At 52.4% G+C, this 20,675-nt stretch overlaps 2 protein-coding genes across 3 annotated transcripts in view; both read right to left on the bottom strand.

The window, feature by feature from the left end:
* HOXB3 (homeobox B3) overlaps positions 1 to 12,086 on the bottom strand; it is a 26,610-nt gene extending 14,524 nt beyond the window's left edge. Inside the window, exons 1-2 of one of the 2 annotated variants that reach the window (XM_006049716.3) lie at positions 11,947 to 12,086; positions 9,692 to 9,869 (exon numbers count right to left, since the gene is read on the bottom strand). The gene's annotated coding sequence lies outside the window, so the exon portion shown is untranslated. Of the gene's footprint in view, positions 1 to 324; positions 9,596 to 9,691; positions 9,870 to 11,946 lie in introns of those variants that run through there. The other variant, XM_025280277.3, reaches the window with a different exon arrangement.
* On the bottom strand, positions 11,355 to 16,061 carry HOXB4 (homeobox B4). The gene is made up of 2 exons (XM_006049718.3): positions 13,656 to 16,061; positions 11,355 to 12,836 (listed from the first exon to the last, which is right to left on the bottom strand). Exons 1-2 carry the CDS (start codon positions 14,110 to 14,112, stop codon positions 12,538 to 12,540), a joined length of 756 nt encoding a protein of 251 aa, XP_006049780.1. The 5' UTR covers positions 14,113 to 16,061; the 3' UTR covers positions 11,355 to 12,537.
* Between the last annotated feature and the right edge of the window lie 4,614 nt (positions 16,062 to 20,675).

The following is a 20,675-nucleotide window of genomic DNA, read 5'->3' on the forward strand; positions in this document are numbered from 1 at the left end:
TGGGAGCAGGACCCAGCCGCTCCCCCCTCCCCCCAGCAGCTGCCCCTCACATTTGCCGCACAACCCGGAGCTCCCAATTCCCCTGGAAAACTCCCCGCAGCTTCCACCGCCCTTCCTGAGCCCCAGCGCTCCCCAGGCCCTAGCCGGGTCCTGTCCACACCCCGCATTCCTGCACACCGACCCGCACCCTACGCCCGCCCTCACTGCCTCTTCAACTCGCCCCCATGTCTGTCTCGCACCGATCCGACTGTCCTCCCAGACCGGGGCGCGGGGATCTCGGGCACCCCGCTCTCACCCCGAGCCCGGCCCGGAGCCCGCACCTACCTGTGCGGTTCTGCTAGGGCGCGGGCAGAGGCAGGCGGCTGGCCGGGCCTGGGACCCGGGGCGCCAGCGGGGGCTGAGCGGCCGGCAGCATCCCGGCCCCACCGGCCGACGCGGGGAGAGGCCCGGAAGCACTCCCCCAGCCCGCCTGCCGCGGCCGCCGCTTTGTTCGGCACTCGAGGCGGCGCGCGGCCGGCCGCGTGGGGCTGCGGGAGGCTGGCGGGCCCGGCGCGGAGCGGGGTCGAGGCTTCGAGGCGTGAGATGGCCGAGCGGCCGGGGGAGAGGAGCGGCGACTGCTGGGGCGCGGGGAATCGGGGGCGCCATGGCGGAAGGCGGGCGCGCAGCGGCTCTTCAATGTCACCGGCGAAATGGGTTCCATATGTCCGGCCCGGCGGAGGAGGGAGGGGAAGGGAGAGCATTCTGAGCAGGACAGGACGGGAGCATGGGGGGCGCGACGGGGGAGCCCAGCGGCGGCCAGGGGAGGGACTGGAGAGGCGAGCAAGGTTTTCCATTTTCCCTGGAGTTGTCTAAGCTGCTTAGGCTGGTGGCAACTTTCCACTTTTCCTTTTCTTTCCAGAAAGATGGAGAAAGATCAGCGAGGGTAGCATCCATGTGTTCTGGCCAGGGCTTCAAGGGAGAAGATGTGGATTGGAGGTGAAAGGGAAAGTTCTCAGGCTGCTGGAAGATCAACTTCTCCCTGCCCCTGAAGAGGGAAAGAAGAGACCAAACGCAGGAGGGGGAAAGAGGCCAAGGAAGGAGTCCCAGGGTCCTGGTGTGAGAGACTGACAACAACCGGCAGCCCACCCCAGGGTGGGATTCTCTTTGGGAAGATTCCAATCTTTAAGTTACTGAAGATGGTGGTGGAAGAGGAGTTTGAAGTGCCCAAGACATCTTGGCCATTCTCAACACCAGTTCCTACCCCAGCTGCTTCACACCTGATTTAGCACCCCCAGGGCCTACTCTAGAGACGCTGCTTCTGGGATGGCCTCGGCTTTGGGCAGCTGCCTGTGAGAAGGCACAGAGCCTGGAGGAGCTTCCAGACCCTACAGTCCTTTCCTCAATGCCGCCCACCCCAAGGGGATGGGCTCTTTCTCTGCATGTCTATCTCTATTTGTTTTTCTCCTCTCTCCCTCCTCCCTCCCTCTCTTTCTCCCTCTCTCTGCCTTTTCTAACCATCTCTGTGGTCTCTGTCCCTTTCTCACAGTCTTTTTGTCTTCTTACACTCTGCTTCTCTCTTTGTGTTTAGTGAATTTGAATGGGGCTTTGCTAAGGACTTCAACTTCAGAGTATCTCCAGAAATCACTTCTGGACTCGATTAGGCTGCCCCTCTGGGTAATGTGAAGCCCTTGGTCTCAGGGCCCTGTCCTCTTGGGGGTAGGGGGGTACTCATCCTTCTGCCATGGAGACATCTACAGAGAAGGGGGCCAAAGTGAGTGGTTTCCTTTCCACTTCCCTTTTCACTTAACTCCTGTGTATGTACCTATCCAAATTGGGGGGTGCCTTCTGCCAGGACAGCCTCCCTGCCCCTCTGAGTGGCCTTTGTCTTCATTCTCCCTGTCATCCTCTCCTTGGGCTCTGCCTTGACCTCCCTCCTCTGAAAGGGAAACTGCTGCTGCTTCTCTCTCTGGAACCCTCTCTTTTTTCCTTCTAACTTTCTTTCCTCATCTTTCTAACTCCTCTGCTCATTAAAGCACTGGCAGCCCAGCTTCTTAAAAGGCACAGGAATAAACACTATAATTATACACACAAAAGTGGACTCCAGCAGAGTCTGGGGAGAAGGTAAGAGTCAGCAGCTTTCCTAAAGCCCCTTCTATCAAATACATTCTGCCCCATCTCCTGAACAGCACAAAAGCCAATGGGGTGTGTGTGTGTGTGTGTGTGTCTGTGTGTGTGTGTGTCTGTGTGCAGAACTGTAAGAAGCAGGGCACTTCATAGCTACATGAACCAAATGTTTAAAAAACAACAAACCTGCTGATCTGGAGGGTAGGCCTATATGCCTGGATGGAGGGCATCAGGCCTCACACAAGGAGATTTAGCAAGGGGCCAGAGACTGACTAAAAAATAATGGTAGAGAGGGATGTTCTCCCTGCTTTTGTCTCCCAGGGAAGAGAAGAGGAGGGGGTATCCCCAGGGCCAGAAGAGACAAAGACATGAAGGGGGCAGAAAGAATGGAGAGGAAAAGCGGGGGGGGGGGGGGCCGTGGTGGATATCAGGCCTCCATTGTGACAGGGGGCGACACAGAAAGGGGAGTTGGAAGAACAGAGGCAAGGGCCTGTGAGGTTGGCTCCCAGCTCTCCTCTGGCCTGTCCCAGGGAGCAAACCCTTCAGCCTTCTTCTGCTATTCCCCACCCTCCAAAACAGGCTGAGCTCAGAAGCTACCAACACCCAACTGTTCCCTTCCCCCTGGCTCAGGGATTCTAAGACTTCAGCCTCAATCCTGAAGCACTGGATTGAGGATGAACTCGCCCCCATCACTTCCCAGGTGAGGGAGAAGGAAATAGTTGCTTCCCACACTTAGGGGTGGGGGGCTTCTCCAACACCAAGGATGGGGGGCCTGAAGCCCCCTATCCCTCAGGCCTCTCTGCTGCTCCTCCAGTCCTTCACACCTCCCCATGCTCTCCAGCCCTGTCAAAGCTGCCCTTGAATCCAGTCTCTCCCCAGCTCCTTTTAGCGAGGCCAGGTAACGCCCCGACCCATCCCAGCCAAGGTCTTGGCCTTCTCCTTCTCTTTCTCACTGAACCCTTTTCAACCCAGACTCCCAAATTGGGAGGCCTCACCTACCACCCACCCCAAACGCTGTCTGTTCACAAGGACAGGGCTCAGTACCCACTTGGACCAAAGCGTGGGAGTGAGTTCCTAGGTGGACTAGGGCCTAAGCAGCCACTCCAAAGCACAGCTGATGCCATGAATAATTAACACCTGGGCGCGGCATCACTCTAATTTTCCTGCTCAAAGGTTTACACTAGCAGGCAGAGTTAAGTATCACAGATAATAGTGGCTATAAAGTCAGTTGGCCGGGCTCCAGCCAGGGAAGGAGATGCTAGCAGCCCCAATGGGACTTGGCCAAGGTTCTGTCCCTCTGCCTCTCCTCCATAACAACTTTGGGGGGGGGGGCAGTGCATAACATCCCTAAAAGCCACCTCTGGCTTTGCTCTCAACCGGCAGACCCCTCCCCAGTGGGGAGGTACTGTGACCTCTTCCCCTCCCAATCTGTACCCCATTTGCTCCCTCTTTGGATGGGGACTATGGAGAGGAACACACCCTGTGTCCTGAAATGCTCTCCAACTTTCTGAGACCACCTAGAAACATTTCTCTTCTAGAAAAACTTAAGATAACTTTTCCCTCCTTTAGCCCTCAACACACAGTCCCTCACCGCTGAGGAAACTTTCTTTGTTTCAGGAGGTGGAAGGAAGGCTACTAGGGTGTGAATTCACTTCCTTGTTTTGTTAGATAGAAGGGTGGGGAGCCAAAGCTTTCAGCTTCCCTCCCTGCCCTTCAGCCTCTGCCTCCATTGTCTTCCCCAGCTTGGGTAGCTCCTATTCCACCCTCAACTCTCTGTCACACAGGTCAGTCCTATAGGTTAAGCTTGAACACTATAACCAAATCCCTCCAGCCCCTTCCAGTTGCAGAGGACTTCTTTTTGGTCCCCATGGATTGCAAACATCTTTGCCTTCAACTTCAGTAATTTCTTCTCCTGCCTCCACCTCTCTTTCCCCCAGGCTTCTTCTGCCTTCAGAGTTGGGTTCTTTACCCCTGGCAGCGTCGGAGCAGCCAAACTCCTGGAGGGGAACCGCTGAAAAATGAAGCTCTGTCTGCTGCTGCAGGAATGTTGGCTGTTATCAGGCTCACAAATATAATTTTTATATTAGGTCGTGGTCTTTGACTGGGTTTATATGCCAATGAGGCATTTCTAGTTTACCAAATTTATACAAATCTCACCTTAATTGATAATCACAGATGCTGTAATTTAAGACCTCCAGCTATAGAGCTTTCATATTAACTGCTGATATATTACTGTAAATCGTCTGAAATAACCAACTCCTGGGAGCAGAGCAGAGAGAGAGGAAGTGCCTCCGAGAGTGACTCTTTCCCGGCCGCAGAAATAGCCCAGCTTCCACATCATTTTCTGTGAGAAATGATTTATCAAAGACATGGCCATAAACAACACAACTCGCTCACAAACACACGCAGACGCGCACGCACGCACACACACACACACACACACATACACACACACACAATGGCTGGCATGCCGGCCGAGAAGCTGACACCCATATTGCTATAAATCAAGAAAAAGGTTGGAGGAGAGGGAGAGGGAGAGAGAGAGAGAGAGAAGAGGAATATTCCTAAAATCTCTATGCAATGCCTCAATGGGTACAAACACACAGAGCACCATGTGAAGAGAAATGGCAGGAAATGAAGATGGCTATTTGTCACATTTTACGACAATAACATTAATAACAAACAATAAATTTACATGGACATATAAGACGCGGTAGGTAGTGAGAAATCCCTTCTACTTACAATACCCCAGCCCGCGGTGTGGCTCCGGCTGCGGGGCTGTTTTATTGCTGCCTCCCTCTCTTTTTCTCTCTCTCTCCCTCTCTCTCCCCCTCTCTTTTTTTTTCTCGGGGTACAGGCTTGTTTTTCAAAGGACAGTTGAATTGCACGTCAGAAACAGGGAGACCGAGCCTGTGATTTTCCTGACGAATACATATCTATTCTGCAACCTCGGCATTAATTATTTAATGAACCACGTGACCAGGAGGGGGAAGGGGGTCTTTCGATTTCAGGCTCAAAGGACCACTATGACCTTCCCCTTCAGGAGGAGAAATTTTCCTGCGAAATAGGTTCCCCCCAACCCACCAATGGAATAGTAGCCAGTTCTCTTTCCCACATTCATATCTGTATCTGCTGTTTCTACACTTCCTAACCAGCATCCCCCCAAGACACACACTTACCCACAGCCCACCTCTCCTCTCTCCCTTCTCCTCCTGCTTCTGCTTAGTTTGTGAAGGTGCAGAAATAGTCTGCAGGGGCGTCTCGGGGGGTGGGGTGGGATGGGCACAGAGTCCTTCTCCAAGCCCCTGGATTTCTCAGCATCCAGTTCCTCTCTCTACATCCTTTAACATTAACATTCTCCCCAACTCTATTTTACCCTTACTCCTAGGATATTTTAGTGGGGCATACTCCCCCTCTTCCTTAAATGACCAACAAAATTTCTAAAGGGACCAGCTTCAAAAGAAACATTTCATAGATCCAGATTATATGTGTATAAAGAAGGGGGTTTCTGGCTTTGATTCTCTTTTTTAAAAAATCTTTTGTGGTACCTTTTGAAAGGGCAGAAAGGGGACAGGGTGAAGAGATGACTTGGGAGCTTCCAGAGTTGAGAGTAACCACAAGGGGGACTTTTTTTCCTTGTGTTGTTACTGTTAGAGGGAACCAAATTCTATTGAGAATACGCTCTAGAGACAAAGACCTGGAGTAAGAAGATTCCTACACAAAAGAAGTGGGCGCTTAATCTCTGGATACTTATGTCACACCCTGCCTCAGTCACTCCCCACCCACAACACACCAGTGAAGATAGCTAGAGGTTTGAACTGGAGGGGAGGAGAGGGAAGAAAGAGGCTTTGAAGTTGGCCTGACAGCCCAGTTCCTATTTTCCAGGTGTTAGTACCCGGCCCCCCAGCTTCCAATCAGCACACAATGGAGACAGATCAATAGGAAAAAGATGAGGGGTTTCATATTGAAGGGTTAAACACCAGTGCTGATAGAAGAAATCCATCCTCTCTGCCTAGAGAGAGAAACACACACAGACTTCTTCATCTCAGATATAAACAAAACAAAACATCCCTCCAAACCTTCACATACAGCTTGGCGCCAGAAGGAGCAGACCAGATATGACCAGAGTCCCAGAATCGAATCGGAGTCTTTGGCCACGGTGTGGGATGGGGTTGCAAAGGGAAGCAGAGAAGACATTCCTGAAGGAGCCCCTCGTCCAGCCCACACTTCCAGCCTTATCTTCAGCAGCTCTGGGGCAGCCGCAGGGGCCGGCGGACAGGGAAGAACAGATGTGGTTTGGGACGGGGGCAGGGGGCCGAGGAGCCGCCAGCGGTTTGTCTGGAGGGGTCTCAACCAAAAGCAACTCGAGGGGGAGAAAGTTGAGGACCCAGGTGCCCTCACCACCCCTGAAGAAACCGCCAACCCAGGTGGTGTCTGGGTCCAGCGGGAGCGGCGGCGCGGGCCCCCGGCCGAGCACTGGGCCGGCCTGGTCCCCTAAGAATACCGCTCTCAACGCTCGGGTGGGGCGCCGAAGGGCCCGGGCTCTGTAGGGGGGTGATCGGCTTTGATTGTGCAGATACAAAACCCAGACTGGTATTGAATTCAGCCCGGCGCCCGGCTCCAGCGAGGGCAACTCCCTGCAAGGTCCTGGCCAGAGAAATCCATTAAAACTGCCCTCCCCCCAAGAAAAGCAGGCCACTAAAGTCTAAAAGAAAAATAGAGGGCGGGGGCGAGGGTAGCAGAGAAGAGAGGAGAGAATATGCGGGAGCATGGGAAGACACCAATCTCAAAACTGGTAAATTCATTTTAAGAACGAGCTAAAGAAAAGCCGGTGACACGGAGGCACGCCGGGCAGGTTCTGTTCAAATGCCCACACTCTTTTCGGATCCTGGGAATGTCCATGTTCAAATAAACAAGCGCTGGGGCGCAAGCAGAGAGCTTTCTTGCTGCCGATAAAGCGAACGTTTATACTGTGAGAAAGGCGAGATTGATTTACGAATCTGAACGCGCCGGTTTTATGGCCGATCACAAATCCGTCAGCGCTCAACTCACGCTGGGAAACTTCCCAACTCCGCTTTCGAACCAGACCCCCCTCCCGGGGCCGCCGCTTCCATGGGAGACCCACCACGGGCGCTGGGGCGGCCCCAGCGGCGGCGGCACAGGCTAGTCGGGCAACCCCACTTTGCCCAGGCGGGTGCAAAGAGGAGGGAGCGTGGGGAGGGCCGACGAACTGGATGAAGAGAGGTCCAAAGGTTCGGAGGATAGAGGTGGCCGCTAGAATTGTAGAAGGTGAGCCCAAGGGGCTGGGGAGCCTGCCGGCAGCACTCATCTCTACAGAGGTTGGGGGTCTGGCAGCGAGGGTGGTGGGAAAGTCCCTCAGGTCCCGTTTGAAGGAACCCCAGCCTTCTCTTCTCCTTTGGTGGACCTGTAATCCTCACATGGCAGAAAGTAGGTTGTAAAGACCCAGGTGACTAGATCTTTGTCACCTGAGCCTATAGAGGGCTCACAACTGGTTATCTGCTCTGAGGAGTTATAGGTGCACATCTCCCCTGAGTCCCAAATATTTTCATTTCAGGAGTCCAGCTTGCCTTTCTGCTGGCTCCCTTTTCTTACCAAGGCCACCAGCCCCTGCACTTGTTAAGCCACCCAGGGACAAAGGAGAGGCTGCCAACCAACACCAGGCCAGTTATTGCTTGTTTGAGACAGTCCCCAAGACACAGGAGACCATTTACAAAATGCAAACCAACATCCCACATATATCCCAGCAAGGTTCTGTTTCTCCTAGTCTTAACTCAAGGGAACATTTCCTCTTCCCAGCTGGAGTCTGTCTGTCTCTCTCTTTGTCTCTATCCCCTCCTAAGAGGATGGCTGCTGGTATAGATTTTTTAAGATACAGCAAGTAGAATTCAGATTTGGAAAGGCTCTCTGTTGAGTTCACATCTTAGCAAATGCTCCATGCATCTCTTAAAAGTTGTTGGAAACTTTGGTTAACGTGGCACAGCTGTCCCTGAAAATGATCAGACAGCCTACACTGACCCTTCTCCCATCTCTCTTGCTCCTTTGGTGGGGAGGTACTCTGTGGGCACTGTGAGTAGCTAGGATGGGATTGGAGAATGGGGAAGTGGGTGACAGTGATTATAGAAATAGCTTTCTAAACAAAGGGACTTCAGAAAATGGGTCAAGAATCTGTGGATTTGGAGAACAGACCTCAAGAGACAGTAACCACAACGAGGGCCCTCTCTCTCCTTAGGACCCAGGGGCTTGTTCCTCTAGCCCTCTGAAGCCCCTGGACCTCTCATATCTGTCTCCTTTTGTCTTTCTTCCCTCAGCCCCTCCAAAGGGACAAGAAAGGAGGAGGGGTGAACTGGACATGGATGGGGGGGCTGAATCTGCCTGAGGAAAGGAGCTCTGCACAGAAAGAGAAACCAGCACCCTACTTCCCTCCCCCAGCTGAGCTATTTTTTTGTGTGTGTGCATTTTCTCTTCAATGGACTGTAATAGAAAAATAATCCAGAAACTTCAAGATAGGAAAAGAAACAAAAAAAAAACGGTTGGAGTCTAATGGGGGGTGGAGATGGGACATGCAACGGCCCAAGGACCCCTCGCTGCAGAGGTGTGACTTTCCCTTCTGGGCAGGAGGCAAGAGCCAACACAATGTCCAGTCTCAGAGAGGTCAAGGGGCTTCCGAGGTCATTTTGTGGTTCTAATACTGAGCTAATCGCCTAGAAAACGTGGCCTCTCCATGAACTCTCTCTCCTGCCGGCCTCCTACTTCCAAACCCTCAGTGAGTCCCAAGGAAAAAAGGCCAGCACATTCTGGTCTGAGGCAGAGCCTACTGGCTCCTTCACCCTTAGAAGCAGGGCCCCTGAGCGAGGAACAGAGCCCCCAAACCACGAGAGCAAAAGGAAAGCAAACTAAACTCTGAGCCTTCAGGAAAAAGGGAGGGGGCAGAGTCGAAGAGAAAGATTCTGGCGTCAACGAACCTTGCCTGCAAACAGAACAGTTTCCTGCTCCAGAGAGTGGCAAATATTTGTCTAGAACCCCAAGCTAGACACACAAAAAAACTGAAGACATCCACCTATACCCATTCCGAGGTTGGGGCATTTCATCCAAAAGCTGCCTTCCATTTTTCCAGGAGGTAGCAGTGACAACAACTCACCGGTAAACAGACCTGTGGGATACCAGCCCCCAGGGTAGACAAGCAGAGTTATGGAACCCACAGGCCACATGTGCACCTCAACTCAGTACATACACACACACACATTCTGGGGCTCCCCAGGCCCTGCTGCATTTTCTAAAACCAGAAAGCACTTCTGAACTGCCTCCCTATCTTTTCTGGGGGCTTTCTGGGGCCCTAACACCTCAGTCCCAGTCAGTTCAAACACTCTCCAGGTGTCAGTCCCTGACCCAAGCATCTGTCATCATAAAAGGCATCAAAACCGGACCAAGAATCCACCATAAAAACCCTGTGAAGATAGTTGAAAAAGAAAAAGAAGGAGGCGAGAGAGTATTTCTTCTTTCCCTTGTAAAAAGAGCTCATAAAACGATTAAAAAAAAAAAAAGCCAACCCAGGCGGGGGCTTTGTTACCTTTGCGCCTCTCGCCTCCTCTCGCCTGAACTCCACGGATCCCATTCATGACGAACAGCTTCTTCCAAACTGAGAGAAAAAAGTTTTCAACTTTATGGTTCCAAATTTTTTCCCCCTTGCAGATCCGGGAGTGGCGGCTAACACTTTTTTCCCCCAACAGCCGGTCTGCGGAGATTTGCTGTTGAATAATAACAAAGGAGAGAGGATACGTATTTAAAGAAAAGAAGTGATTAATGGTTTTCTGTATAATTCTCACATTTTTCTTAGCTCTTGTCTACACAGAATGGCTGTGAACTTTAAGCTCCATAGAAATCTTTTTTTTATTCTATTCATACCTTCCTAAGAGCAGCTTTGATTTGGTTCTATAGAGACATTCCTGGGGGGGGAGGTGGAATATGCTTTTTAGGAACTATTTTCCCCCTCTAGAAGGGAAGGCCGGCTGCATCCCTGGGCAGCTAAACATCACACCAGCGATTCTACTGAAAACAAAGCTCCGCTCTCAACCTCCAGGTCCAGGCGATTTGCTATGAGTCTCCCAGCAGCATTGAAACAGGCGGTTCAAACACCCCTTCCCGTGCGGTGGACCCCAGGCCAGTCTGTCCCGGGGCCCTACCCAGCCTCAAACACCCGGGAGCTGCACACCGGAGAAATGCTAAAGAAGTAACAGTAAAACGCGCTGGTGGAATTGGCTATTTTTATTTTCTGAAGGCAGATAGGACTGTAAAACGACTTTGAATTGCATTTGCTCTCCAGAGCCCTGAAATTTTGGGGGGCAAGATGGCTGTACCTGGGGCCACCATAGGACCAGAGTCCAAGACCAGAGCCTTAGAACTTCTCTTGGGCTTGACCCCAAAGTGGCCCAAGCCTCCCCAGAGCTTCTGAGGGTCACTTGCACCCTCTTCCCTTTCCCCCATTCCATTCTAGGGGTGACTGGGACCTCAGAGACATAAAGCTATTTGGTCCCCAGTCATACTTTCGATACTTTCTATGAGAAAGAAAATGAAAATTAATACAGGAGCAGGGCTTCACAAAAGAGGCCATTTGTCTTCTTGATTATCTATTTGCTTGTCAGAGTTTGAGCTATGGCACCGGCTAGCTCCTTTGTAATATAAAAATACTCTGAAAACCTGCAAACACCCAGAAACATCTGTGCAAAAAATTAGACTCATTAAAGCCTTAAACACCTCAGAGGAAAAGGATACCTTCTAACGGGGAGGAAAGAGGCCAGCCGGGCAGAATCCTCCCTCGCAACTTTAATAAGCAAAGAGCCGTCTGTCTAGAAAGAGACAGCTTTAACCGCATTTTATTTGCTTATGACAAATAAATCACGATATGAAAGCTTTTGCCATACTTAAGCCTCTTGTGTCCTACAATGAAACATTTTCTCCCCATTAGGGATTGGAGTCAGCCCTCCCAGTCCTTTCAATCCATTTTTGGACTAGAGGGAAAAAATTTAAAACCCCAAACAAAACACACCCACCCCAAAAGGAAAACACACCAGCTACCACAATTTGCAGTCCTCTGAGAAATTCCCATTGGATCCTTTGAAAAAATTCCTCAACCACATAAATGTGAGGCTGAATGGACTGGGGTACTTAAAATATACACTGGGTGGCATTGGTCTGCATCTTTACATCAAGATTTTAACAAAAACACGCCGTGCTGATCACAAGAAACCAAACATTTATTTCTATTGTCACTCTGTACATGACACACATTTTCACACCAACGAAGGGTTCTAGACTCAAGCAGCCCCAGGACTAGGAAGGGGCCTGGTTTGGAATGTCAGAAAGAGAATAGGAGAGAGGACAGACGCACATAACATAAAATAATAATAATAATAATTAATAATCATCATCATCATCAATGCAACAATGATAAACTATGGGAGAGGTCTCTGTAACCTTATCTCCCAGATGGGAAGGGCATTTTATTGCCTAGTTTCACATTCACTTTCAATCTAGGAGAAAAGGCCTCCACTGCACAACTCTAGATTGGGGAGAGGGTTGTGTCCAGCTCCCAGAAGGCAACTGGCCTTTCACCCCGCCAGGCATGGCTTGACCTTCCAAAGGAGGGCCCTCCCGGTCTCTGGGTCCTCTTTTTCTCTCGGACTCAATTACCCTGCCCTGCTCCTGCGCAGCCGAGGCACCCTACGTCCACCTGTCCCCAGCCTGTCCTCCCTACCCCGGTCCCAAGGTGGAAGGGGGGTGAACGGGCATGGAGGGGGAAGGAGGTTGTGTGCGCGTGTTTGTTACCGTGGCCAAAACACTGTGCTATCTGGCAGTCAGAGGATGCTTTCGCTGGGTTTCAGGAATGAGGGACAAAGAAAGAAAATCCAGACTGTCTTCCAAGAGCGGCAGCAGCAGAGGCGGCGGCGGCCGAGCCGGGCCTCATTTGTTAGCCGGGTGTCGAGGTAATGGTCGCCACCGAGGCCCGTCCTCTCCTCGGCAGAGTAAACAAGACAGATGGGCCTGGGCCTGGCGTGATTAAAGATGAAACGTGGATCCATCTTCGCCAAAGCTGAAAATGAGGAGTGCAGCCTCCTCCTATTTCTCTTTCTGTCTTTTTCTTTCTTCCTTCTTCTTTTTTTTTTTTTTAAGGAAGAAAGCAAGAGACTTGAACCTTGCTTCTGGGGGTCCTCGCCCGGCTCCCTATTGTCATTTCTATAAATAAAGCTTCCCCTCCCCCCTCCTCCGCATTTATTCGTGTAAATAGACAAAGTGGGGGGAGGGCAGGTAGGCTTTTTCGGGCCCATGCCCCAGGGTCCCCTCCCTCGTCTCCCCCAACCACCCGCGAGCTCGCAACCCACCCCCGCCCCGAGGTTCGCGGCTCCCGCAAGGGGGGCACTAGAGCGCGAGGGGGCCTCCGTTGGGCCGGCCAGGGGGCCCTCCGGCTGAGCCTGCGGTGCCGCCCGAGCGGATCTTGGTGTTGGGCAACTTGTGGTCTTTTTTCCACTTCATGCGCCGGTTCTGGAACCAAATCTTGATCTGGCGCTCTGAGAGGCAGAGCGCGTGGGCGATCTCCACCCTCCGGCGCCGTGTCAGGTAGCGGTTGTAGTGAAATTCCTTCTCCAGCTCCAAGACCTGCTGGCGAGTGTAGGCGGTCCGAGAGCGCTTGGGCTCCCCGCCGGCGTAATTGGGGTTGACTGGACACACACAGAGAGAGGGAGAAAGAGAAAGTTTTATTGCCCCGAAAGGGAGGAGGGGAGCCCTTTCCTCCAGCTAACGCAATGTCTCCCTCCCTCTCCCGCCACCTCTTCTTCCTCCAGAGGGGGTGGGGACGAAGGAGAAAGCGGGACTCCAGGAGGAGAAAGAGACCTCTAAGTTTTGGACGACTGTGCGGTCACGACGTTGTTGGTTGGGGAGGGGGCAGGGAGGAGTGAGGAATCTTCACAAGGTTTTAATCGCTCATCTCTCCCCCTACTTGGCCTGGGGCCCGGGATGGGAGAATGAAGGGTGAAAGAGGGAGGGGGGCTTCCCTAAACCTTTCTGTTAGTTCCCACCCTCAGTGTTCCGATTCCAAGTAGTGCTGCCCCCAGTAAAAACTTTTGCCCACTAGCCAAGAAGCCAGACTAGAGGAAAGAAAGGAAAAAATAAATACTGGGAGTTGACTCAACTCTCCGCTTAAATACAGATTACCTCCTCCCCCTTCTCCTCCCCCACCTCTCACACCCCTCCCCAATTTCCAACTTCACTGAGACTGCATCTCCCTGGCGAAAAAGTCGCTGGTGAGAACGGCAGAGGATGGGGAACCTACTTCAAAGGCGCGGGGCCCAGCAGGCCATAAAAATTTATGGGGGATGTAATTATGTGGCTCTGAAAACAGGCGACCGTAAATCTCCGGCAATGGCGAGTTTATAGCGGGGACAATTGGTTTCCCCTAGCTCCCCCCACCCCCATGCCTTGAGGTCCCTTTGGTGTAAAGCGCCGGGGGTGGGAGGGGGAAGGGGTGCCCACGCACTCACCCGTGCTCACGTGAACTTTGCGCATCCAGGGGTAGACGACGGGCTCTTTGCACGCGGAGTGGGACGGGCTGGGGTGCAGGGGGTTCTGGGCGCAGGGAGGCGGCGGGGGGCTGCTGCTGACCGCCTCACAGCGCTGGCCGGGCTCCGGGAGGAGGGCCCCGGACGGCGGCTGTGCGGGAGCCCGAGGGGACAGCCCGGGCGGTGGCGGGGGCGGCGGGGGCGGCGGCTGAGGCGGCGGGGGCCCAGGGTCCCGGCAGGCCGCGTAACGCTGCACGGTGCACGCCGAGCGCCGCCCGAAGCCCGCCTCCGGCTGGAAGCTGCTCTCTCGCCTCTGGCCGCCGGCGTAGTACCCCGGCGAGTGGTCGCTGGGTAGGTAATCGCTCTGTGAATATTCCTCGCACGGAGGGAACTTGGGGTCGACATAGTTTGAGTTGATCAAAAAAGAACTCATAGCCATTAATTTCTGGGAATTGTCCACAAAATATACTAAAATTTATTCCGACCCCTGACTCGTTTTCCTGTTTCCGAAAGCCCTCCTACTTACTGTCAAGTGAACAAAGTTAGGGGCCCACGTGATCCTCGGAGCCAATGGCCGCCCCGCCTGCGATTCCCGGATAAGGAAATCTGCTCACCCGGACCCTACTCCAGCCAAAGAGGTTTATTTCCCCTTCTTCTCCACCCCCGCTCCCTACCCACCCAACACCAGGATTTACATAGGGCTCCTGCGGGGCCACCGCCTCCTCGCCTCGCCTCGCCTCTCCGGGATCGCGGAAAGGGAGGGAGAGAGAGAGAGTGAGCAGGTTGCCACCCGAGGGCCTGTTGGGGCGCTGGGCGGAGCGCAATCCCTGGATCCCCTCAGAAGTTGGGGCTCTGAATGTGGCCCCTCCCGTCCTGCCTCCCTCCCCCAGGCCTCCCTTAGGGTCTTAGCCCCTCTTATCGATGGGGGTATGGAGCATCTGCACCCAGCGTCTAAGCAGGGGAGTTAAGTGAGGGGCGGACTAGGGGCTCCGCCTGGAGAGGAGAACCCACACACAGGGGAACGAGGCATCAAGCGTGGGCCTTTTCTCTGCAGCCGCACGGGGAGGGGTAGTGAGTGAAAGAAGAGGCGTCGGAGCAACCAGGCGGGTGTACGGAGGGACTTGTCAGAGATGAATGGAACCACGGGCGGATCGATAGGAAATTCATGCACTAATTCGGGGAGACCTCGCCTTCCAAATCGCATTTAGCTGCGCTATTAGTTTGGCTGTGTCAGTCAGTCCGTCTGTTCCCTTCTCCTCTCCACTCCTCCCCTTATCCCACGCGGCCCAAGCCGGGAGAAACGAGTTGGTTTCCCACACGGAACATGAACACTGGAGTAAAAAACCTCCAACTTCTGAGAGCACGTTGAATAGCAATTTGCTAATTCCAGAAACACCGGAGCAAGCCTAACCGCAGCGGCGAGATGTTCTAATTGCCGTTAATGCCGCGCCTCAGCAGCGAGCAGAAATCTCACATCCTTGTGATGCTAAGGATAGGAGCCTGGGTGATCCCCACACAATAACACCCTTTGGTAATCGCGTGCTTCCAGGGCATCTTGTTCTGCACCCAAACGGAAAGGCGACCTCTGCATCCGTTTGAAAAGTGAATTTCCTTTCCCTTCGCACACTGAAGACAATAGTCATTTTTACCAGATTTTCAGTGAAGCCTCCCTGAACCCAAAATAGGGAATAGCTGGACCAAAGGGAAAGGACAAAATAAAAACATCAGCAACAACATTAACCTTTTAAGATAAGTGAAAAAGGACTAAGGCTCCCAAGGGCAGGCATGGGTAGATTTCAGGTAGATGATTCCTCCATCTCTAACCAGTTGAGGGAGAAAAAGAAAAAGGAAGAAAGAAAAAGGAGTCTTCGTATCACCGGATGGTCCTCATTTAGGAAAAAAAATTTTGTCTTCAGAAAAAAAAATGAGCGGAGTGTTTATGTCAACTACATATTCCCCTAGATACGAATTTGTGATCACAAAATTCCTTACACAAATTCGGATCTACAGGGTATATACAGAAGACAGACAGATCTTCTTGGCCCAGAAATTTTCCAGTCCTCCTATTTTCCGCGCATCCTTCGTTTGGGGTATGGTTTCAGTGCTTTGATTTTCTTTTTCCCCCTAGTTTTGAGCTCTGGGAGCAGGAAAAGGCACTGTGTGTCCATTCCTGGGATTACAAGGTTTTCAACCCTCTTCCTCTTCTATTAGAGAGAAACAGAAACAGCAGGTCCCGCAAAGGGACGCGAACCTTGGGGCTGCTGTGCATCTCCGCGGCAGTGCATGAATTATGAGATGTAAACATTAGCTAAGCACAAAAGGAGGAAGGGTCATCCTGAGGCTGCGGCATAGTCAGAATCAGGCCCTTCTGGGTGCCCTCCAGCCCCTCCCCTCCCCCAGGACTTTTTTTTTTTTTTTTTAAGAAAAACAAAACCCCAATCGGCAACTCCGTGTTCTTCTGCAGCCTTTAGTTTGTGATCAAACGAAAATCTAGATATTTTCCAAGGGGCCTCTCAGCAAAGGGAAGAGGGATAGGCGGCTGGGTGTGAAGAGGGTGTCATAAAAGTCCTTTTGGAAAAATTCAATGGTAAAAAGAGAAACAGCTGTAAAGAAAAATGCTGGGAGACCAAGCAGATGGGGCCCCAGATATTTAATGATGGGCAATTCCATTTACAACCTGAGAAAAAGATCAAAGGCGTTTCATTTCCGAATAGAGGGTGAGGAGGAACCGTAAAAGATGCAGCCAGATGATATTTGGCCCCTCCCAACCTCCCATACCTCCTGGGGCCAGGAAAGGGGGATGATAGCTGAAGTGTGAGGAGGAGTCCCATTTCCCCCACCTCCCTAGCTCCTGGCAGGCTCTCTCCATCTAAACTTGCTTATTCAGCCACCTGCTAGGGTTGCTGGCAATGGGACCTAAATGGGGATCTGGGAAACCTGGGGGATCTGGAGTTTCGAAGGGACTTCCTGAGGCTGCCAGTAACCTCCAAATTTACTAAGCTGGGAGACTGGGGATGGAGCTGAGGGAATGGCATCCTAGACTGTGAAAGCTAAGGGCCTTCAGAGGGTGATGGGAAGGGTGCACAGAACCTTTTCTCCACCCAGACTCCTCACTCATCGCTCCAGGTCTGAGGAATATTTGCACCCCTAGTGATATAATAAAAAATTCTTTAATAAATACATCAACCAAACAAAAAACAACCCTCTAACCACCACACTCTAAAGGTCTGTGCCCATACCCAGCCCTGGGACCCTTGCATGTGGGTAGGAGGAGTTTTCACCTACTAGCCACTGAGTCCAGAGACTCTGATTTTTTATCCCAAATCTAGCTTGCCAGGTTTGGCTTCTAAGCTTGATTTCTAACACTAACACCTATATTTGAAAAATCACACACACACAATAATATTGCAATTATTTTTGCCAAGAGAGGGTCCAGTAAGTAATATCATACCTCCATTTGGGCACTCGGGAAGACTGGCACCTGGCCCTGGACCCACAGACAAAATGTGTGGATAGATGCACCACTAGCCCCCCAGCGTCAAGCAAGGACCTTTCCTAGTCTTGTCAAAGGCCATTTTAGTCAGGGGACCATTCCAACTGGCCAGACCACTTCCCCTACCCCATACCTCCTGTCCTTCTCAACTCGCCACCCTAAAACCTGTCCAACTCATACGCTTTTCAGAATCGGGAGAGGGCCTCTGTGCTGCTCTACACTTTCTTAAGAGATGGAGTCCAGGTGCCCCCAAGCACCCCAAGAGGGAGGGTGGGAAGCAGAGCCTGTGGGGTTGATCCTGGGGACAGAGAGCAGAGATTTTTCTCCTCTGTGCGCTTCGAGCCGCCACCTGCCCATCCCACCGAGGGGTCGCACTGCCCACCCCAGCCAGTCCCGCCGCGAGGTGTGGAGGACTGGGTTTATCAGCGACTTTCGAGACGAGGTTGGCCAGAGCAGGAGGCTGCCTCTCCCCTCCACTCGCGAAGAGCACTAACATCAATACGCATACTAAAAATAAGAAAGAAAAAGCCAAGGCTCCGCGCGCTTTAAGAGCCACCTCCCCCGCTCTCCCGGTGGCTCCCTGGCCCGCCGGCCGCCTTCTCCCGGCAGCCACAGGTTGCCGCAGTGACCTCTCGCTGCTCAGGCCCTCCGCCGTCCCGGGCGTGTCCAGCGCGCGCCACCACCGCTACCTTTTGTCGGCGGGGAGGGAGGGACAGAGCGAAGGAGGGAGTTCGCAGGCCGGGGAGGCGAGCCCCCGGGCGGCCCGCGTGGCAGCGGCCCGGAGGAGCGCCAGGCCCGGAGGGGCGCGGGCGGGAGTACTCACCGGGCCGCTCCCCGCGCCCTCCCGGCCGCCGGCCCGCTCGCGGGCCCGCGCGGCCCCCGACAAGCTCGCTCTCGTCCACTATTGTGTGTTCGGAAAACCGAACCGCCGCGGCGGGCAGAGGAGCTCCGGGGCCCCCTTGGTGGCCGGAACAAGACTTTTTTTTTTTTTTTTGGTGTGTTGTTTTTGAAGTGCAAGTTTTCGTATTAATCTCATACTTTGGCAGTCTTTGTTAAACAGCTAGGCGCGTCACCAGGCTCTCGAACATTTTAATAATTTTTAGACGCCGTGACCTGAGGTTCACCCCCTCTCGGGCCTCCCCCACGAGCAGGCAGTTACTATAATACGCTAGCGCAGTTCGCTGGGTCATATTGAATTTTGCGCAGGTCATTACTTGGGAGAAAAATGACAGAGCAAGGAATTTGATTCAGCTCATCCTCTCTAGCTCTACTTTTTGCCAGAACCTTCCCATCCCTTCCCCCAACTCCTACCCGCCAAAGTCCCACTAGAATAGGGACTCAGCCGGTCCACCCCCCCTTTGATATTCCATCAATATTTTTTGTCAGCTTTCCTTCTGGGGGCAAAGAGAGTGGGTAGAACTCTACAGGGGTTCACTTTGCAGCCCGTGATGGAGACCAGCACCTGGAGAAGTGGAAATGTGGGGATCTGGGTCCTAGAGAGCAGACTTGAGCCAGAACCCCTATAAATGGCCGCATTGACAGGGCCTGTATTCCCACTCAACTGCACACTCTGCTTTGTTCTGCCCCTCAGTGCCAGAGAGATCCCCATTTCGGCCTGAACTGAAAGCTCTCCTGGTGCTGAGATCTGGTCCACAGGCCAGCATGTTTGGGGAAGATAGAATCCTGAGAGAAGAAGGGCTGGGCTGCACTGGTCCAACCTGGGGACTTGGCTTTCAGATGCTTTAATTCTCCTTTAAAAATCAAACAGTATCCTCCCCACCTCCATTTTTATTTAGAATTACTTCTCATCTATACTATAAGTCTTTGCCTACCCCCAGCACCACCACCAGGAGGTTCAGGAACAAATCAAAGAGGTGCTTAAAATACTCAGATTTTCTTTGGTTTATCCCTCCAGAACAGGACTAGAAATTGGTGGCATGCCAGCAACACATTTCAACACATTTCAACCAGCAGACATAGATCAGGTGATTACCCCTCCACCCAGCTCGAGTCTCAGGCCACTGTCTCCAAAGGGGTATCCCCCTAGTTTGGGGAGGTTGGGACTAAGCATCCCAAGGCACCCAGCTTGGCTTGGGATGGCAGAAGTCTCCCATTCCCCATTGTGAGGCCCCACCAAGCCCAGGACCCATTCTACTCCACAAAACTATCAACTTGCTACACTCTGTCCTGCAGTGGAGGGGAAGAGACTGAGGAAGAACAGATAGAAATAGATTCTCGAGTTCAGGCTTTGACCTCTACTTCCTCTGGAACCCAGGAATTCCCTCCTGGCCTGACTCCCCAGAAAAATCTGCCTGAAGGCCAAGTAGAAAGGAGGACCCATACCCAATTGGTTTAATTAAAAAACAAAACAAAACAAAACTGGGGTCAAATTGATTTGTTATCTTTTCTGGCCATGTTTCAAAAGGCATTGATATGAAAACTCTCAAATTATCTTTTTTTCTGGCAGGACAATCACCCAGAGAGCACCTCCAATATTAAATGCTTAGAAGAGAACGATGACATCTCATAATGCAACAAACAGTCATTTAAAGATCCAAAATAAGCATATGTCCTGGTGTTATAATTACAGTGTCTCTAAGCGTTATACTTATGAGCTAAGCCTAATGCATAGATTCAAAGTTCATTTCAGGTCGCCAGTTAGAAAGATCTCTGTGAGGCCATTCAGTATTTTTCCTTCTCATTTTCCCTCCCTCCTTGAAACAGGAAGAGAGGCATTCTGGAAGAACACAGAAGTGTAGGTTTGGGAGAGAGTGAGAGAATTAAGGTAACCTTCTTTCAATATCCAACTGTTTAAACTCAAGCACTTTGCAAGGAGGGATAGGAGTTTTTAAACTCCCTCTAGTCCTGGCCCATGGTTACTGGACTCCAACTGCCTGGACCCCACCTGAAGGTTAGGAATCCCTGAAAAACTAGCCTGCCTGGAGGGAGAAGGAGCTGGGGGATCCAGCTATTTTGCCCCTTTAGAGGAAGCCTGGTGGGGCTGGTGTGGGTGGGAATCAGGATGCCTTGGAAGGCTTCCTTGGCCCCACCAAACGTCCTACAAGGACGTGTGGGTAATTGGATTTTTAAAATGTGTGCGGCTGGGTAGGTTTTAATTAAATTTTATATGGCGACTCAAAGGTTATCTTTAGGAAAGAAGATTGCGTAGAGGATTGGCCATGCCCAGAGCGCTTTCTTTTGTGCATCTCCCTAGCCCACGAGAGCCAGTGTGGGGAGGAGGACTTCTTCCCTCCGTTCTCCTTCCCCAGATATCTGCCTCTCCGCTCTCAGCGCCGCTACCCCACTCCCCGAGCCCACGAGTCTTCCTTACCTCGAGCATCCCCAGCTCGCTCTCTTCTCTCTTCACACACACACAGCCTCCTCCCCTCTCCCACCCCTCTCCCACCCCGCCCCCGCCGCGGCCGGCTCACGCACGCTTTAAACTTTTGACCCTCCAACTTCGCGACCCCTCCGGCAATAACACTGGCCTCACCGCCCAGGGTCTCATT

The sequence above is a fragment of the Bubalus bubalis genome, chromosome 3 (assembly GCF_019923935.1).
Source record: "Bubalus bubalis isolate 160015118507 breed Murrah chromosome 3, NDDB_SH_1, whole genome shotgun sequence".
In the NCBI taxonomy this organism is placed as follows: domain Eukaryota; kingdom Metazoa; phylum Chordata; class Mammalia; order Artiodactyla; family Bovidae; genus Bubalus; species Bubalus bubalis.

Bases quoted from the DNA above. Each gene is read 5' to 3' on its own strand.
- HOXB4 (XM_006049718.3), bottom strand. From the start codon at position 14,112: ATGGCTATGAGTTCTTTTTTGATCAACTCAAACTATGTCGACCCCAAG. The intron at 12,837-13,655 runs GTGAGTGCGTGG...GTGTGTGTCCAG, and splicing joins CAAAGTTCACGTGAGCACGG to TCAACCCCAATTACGCCGGC.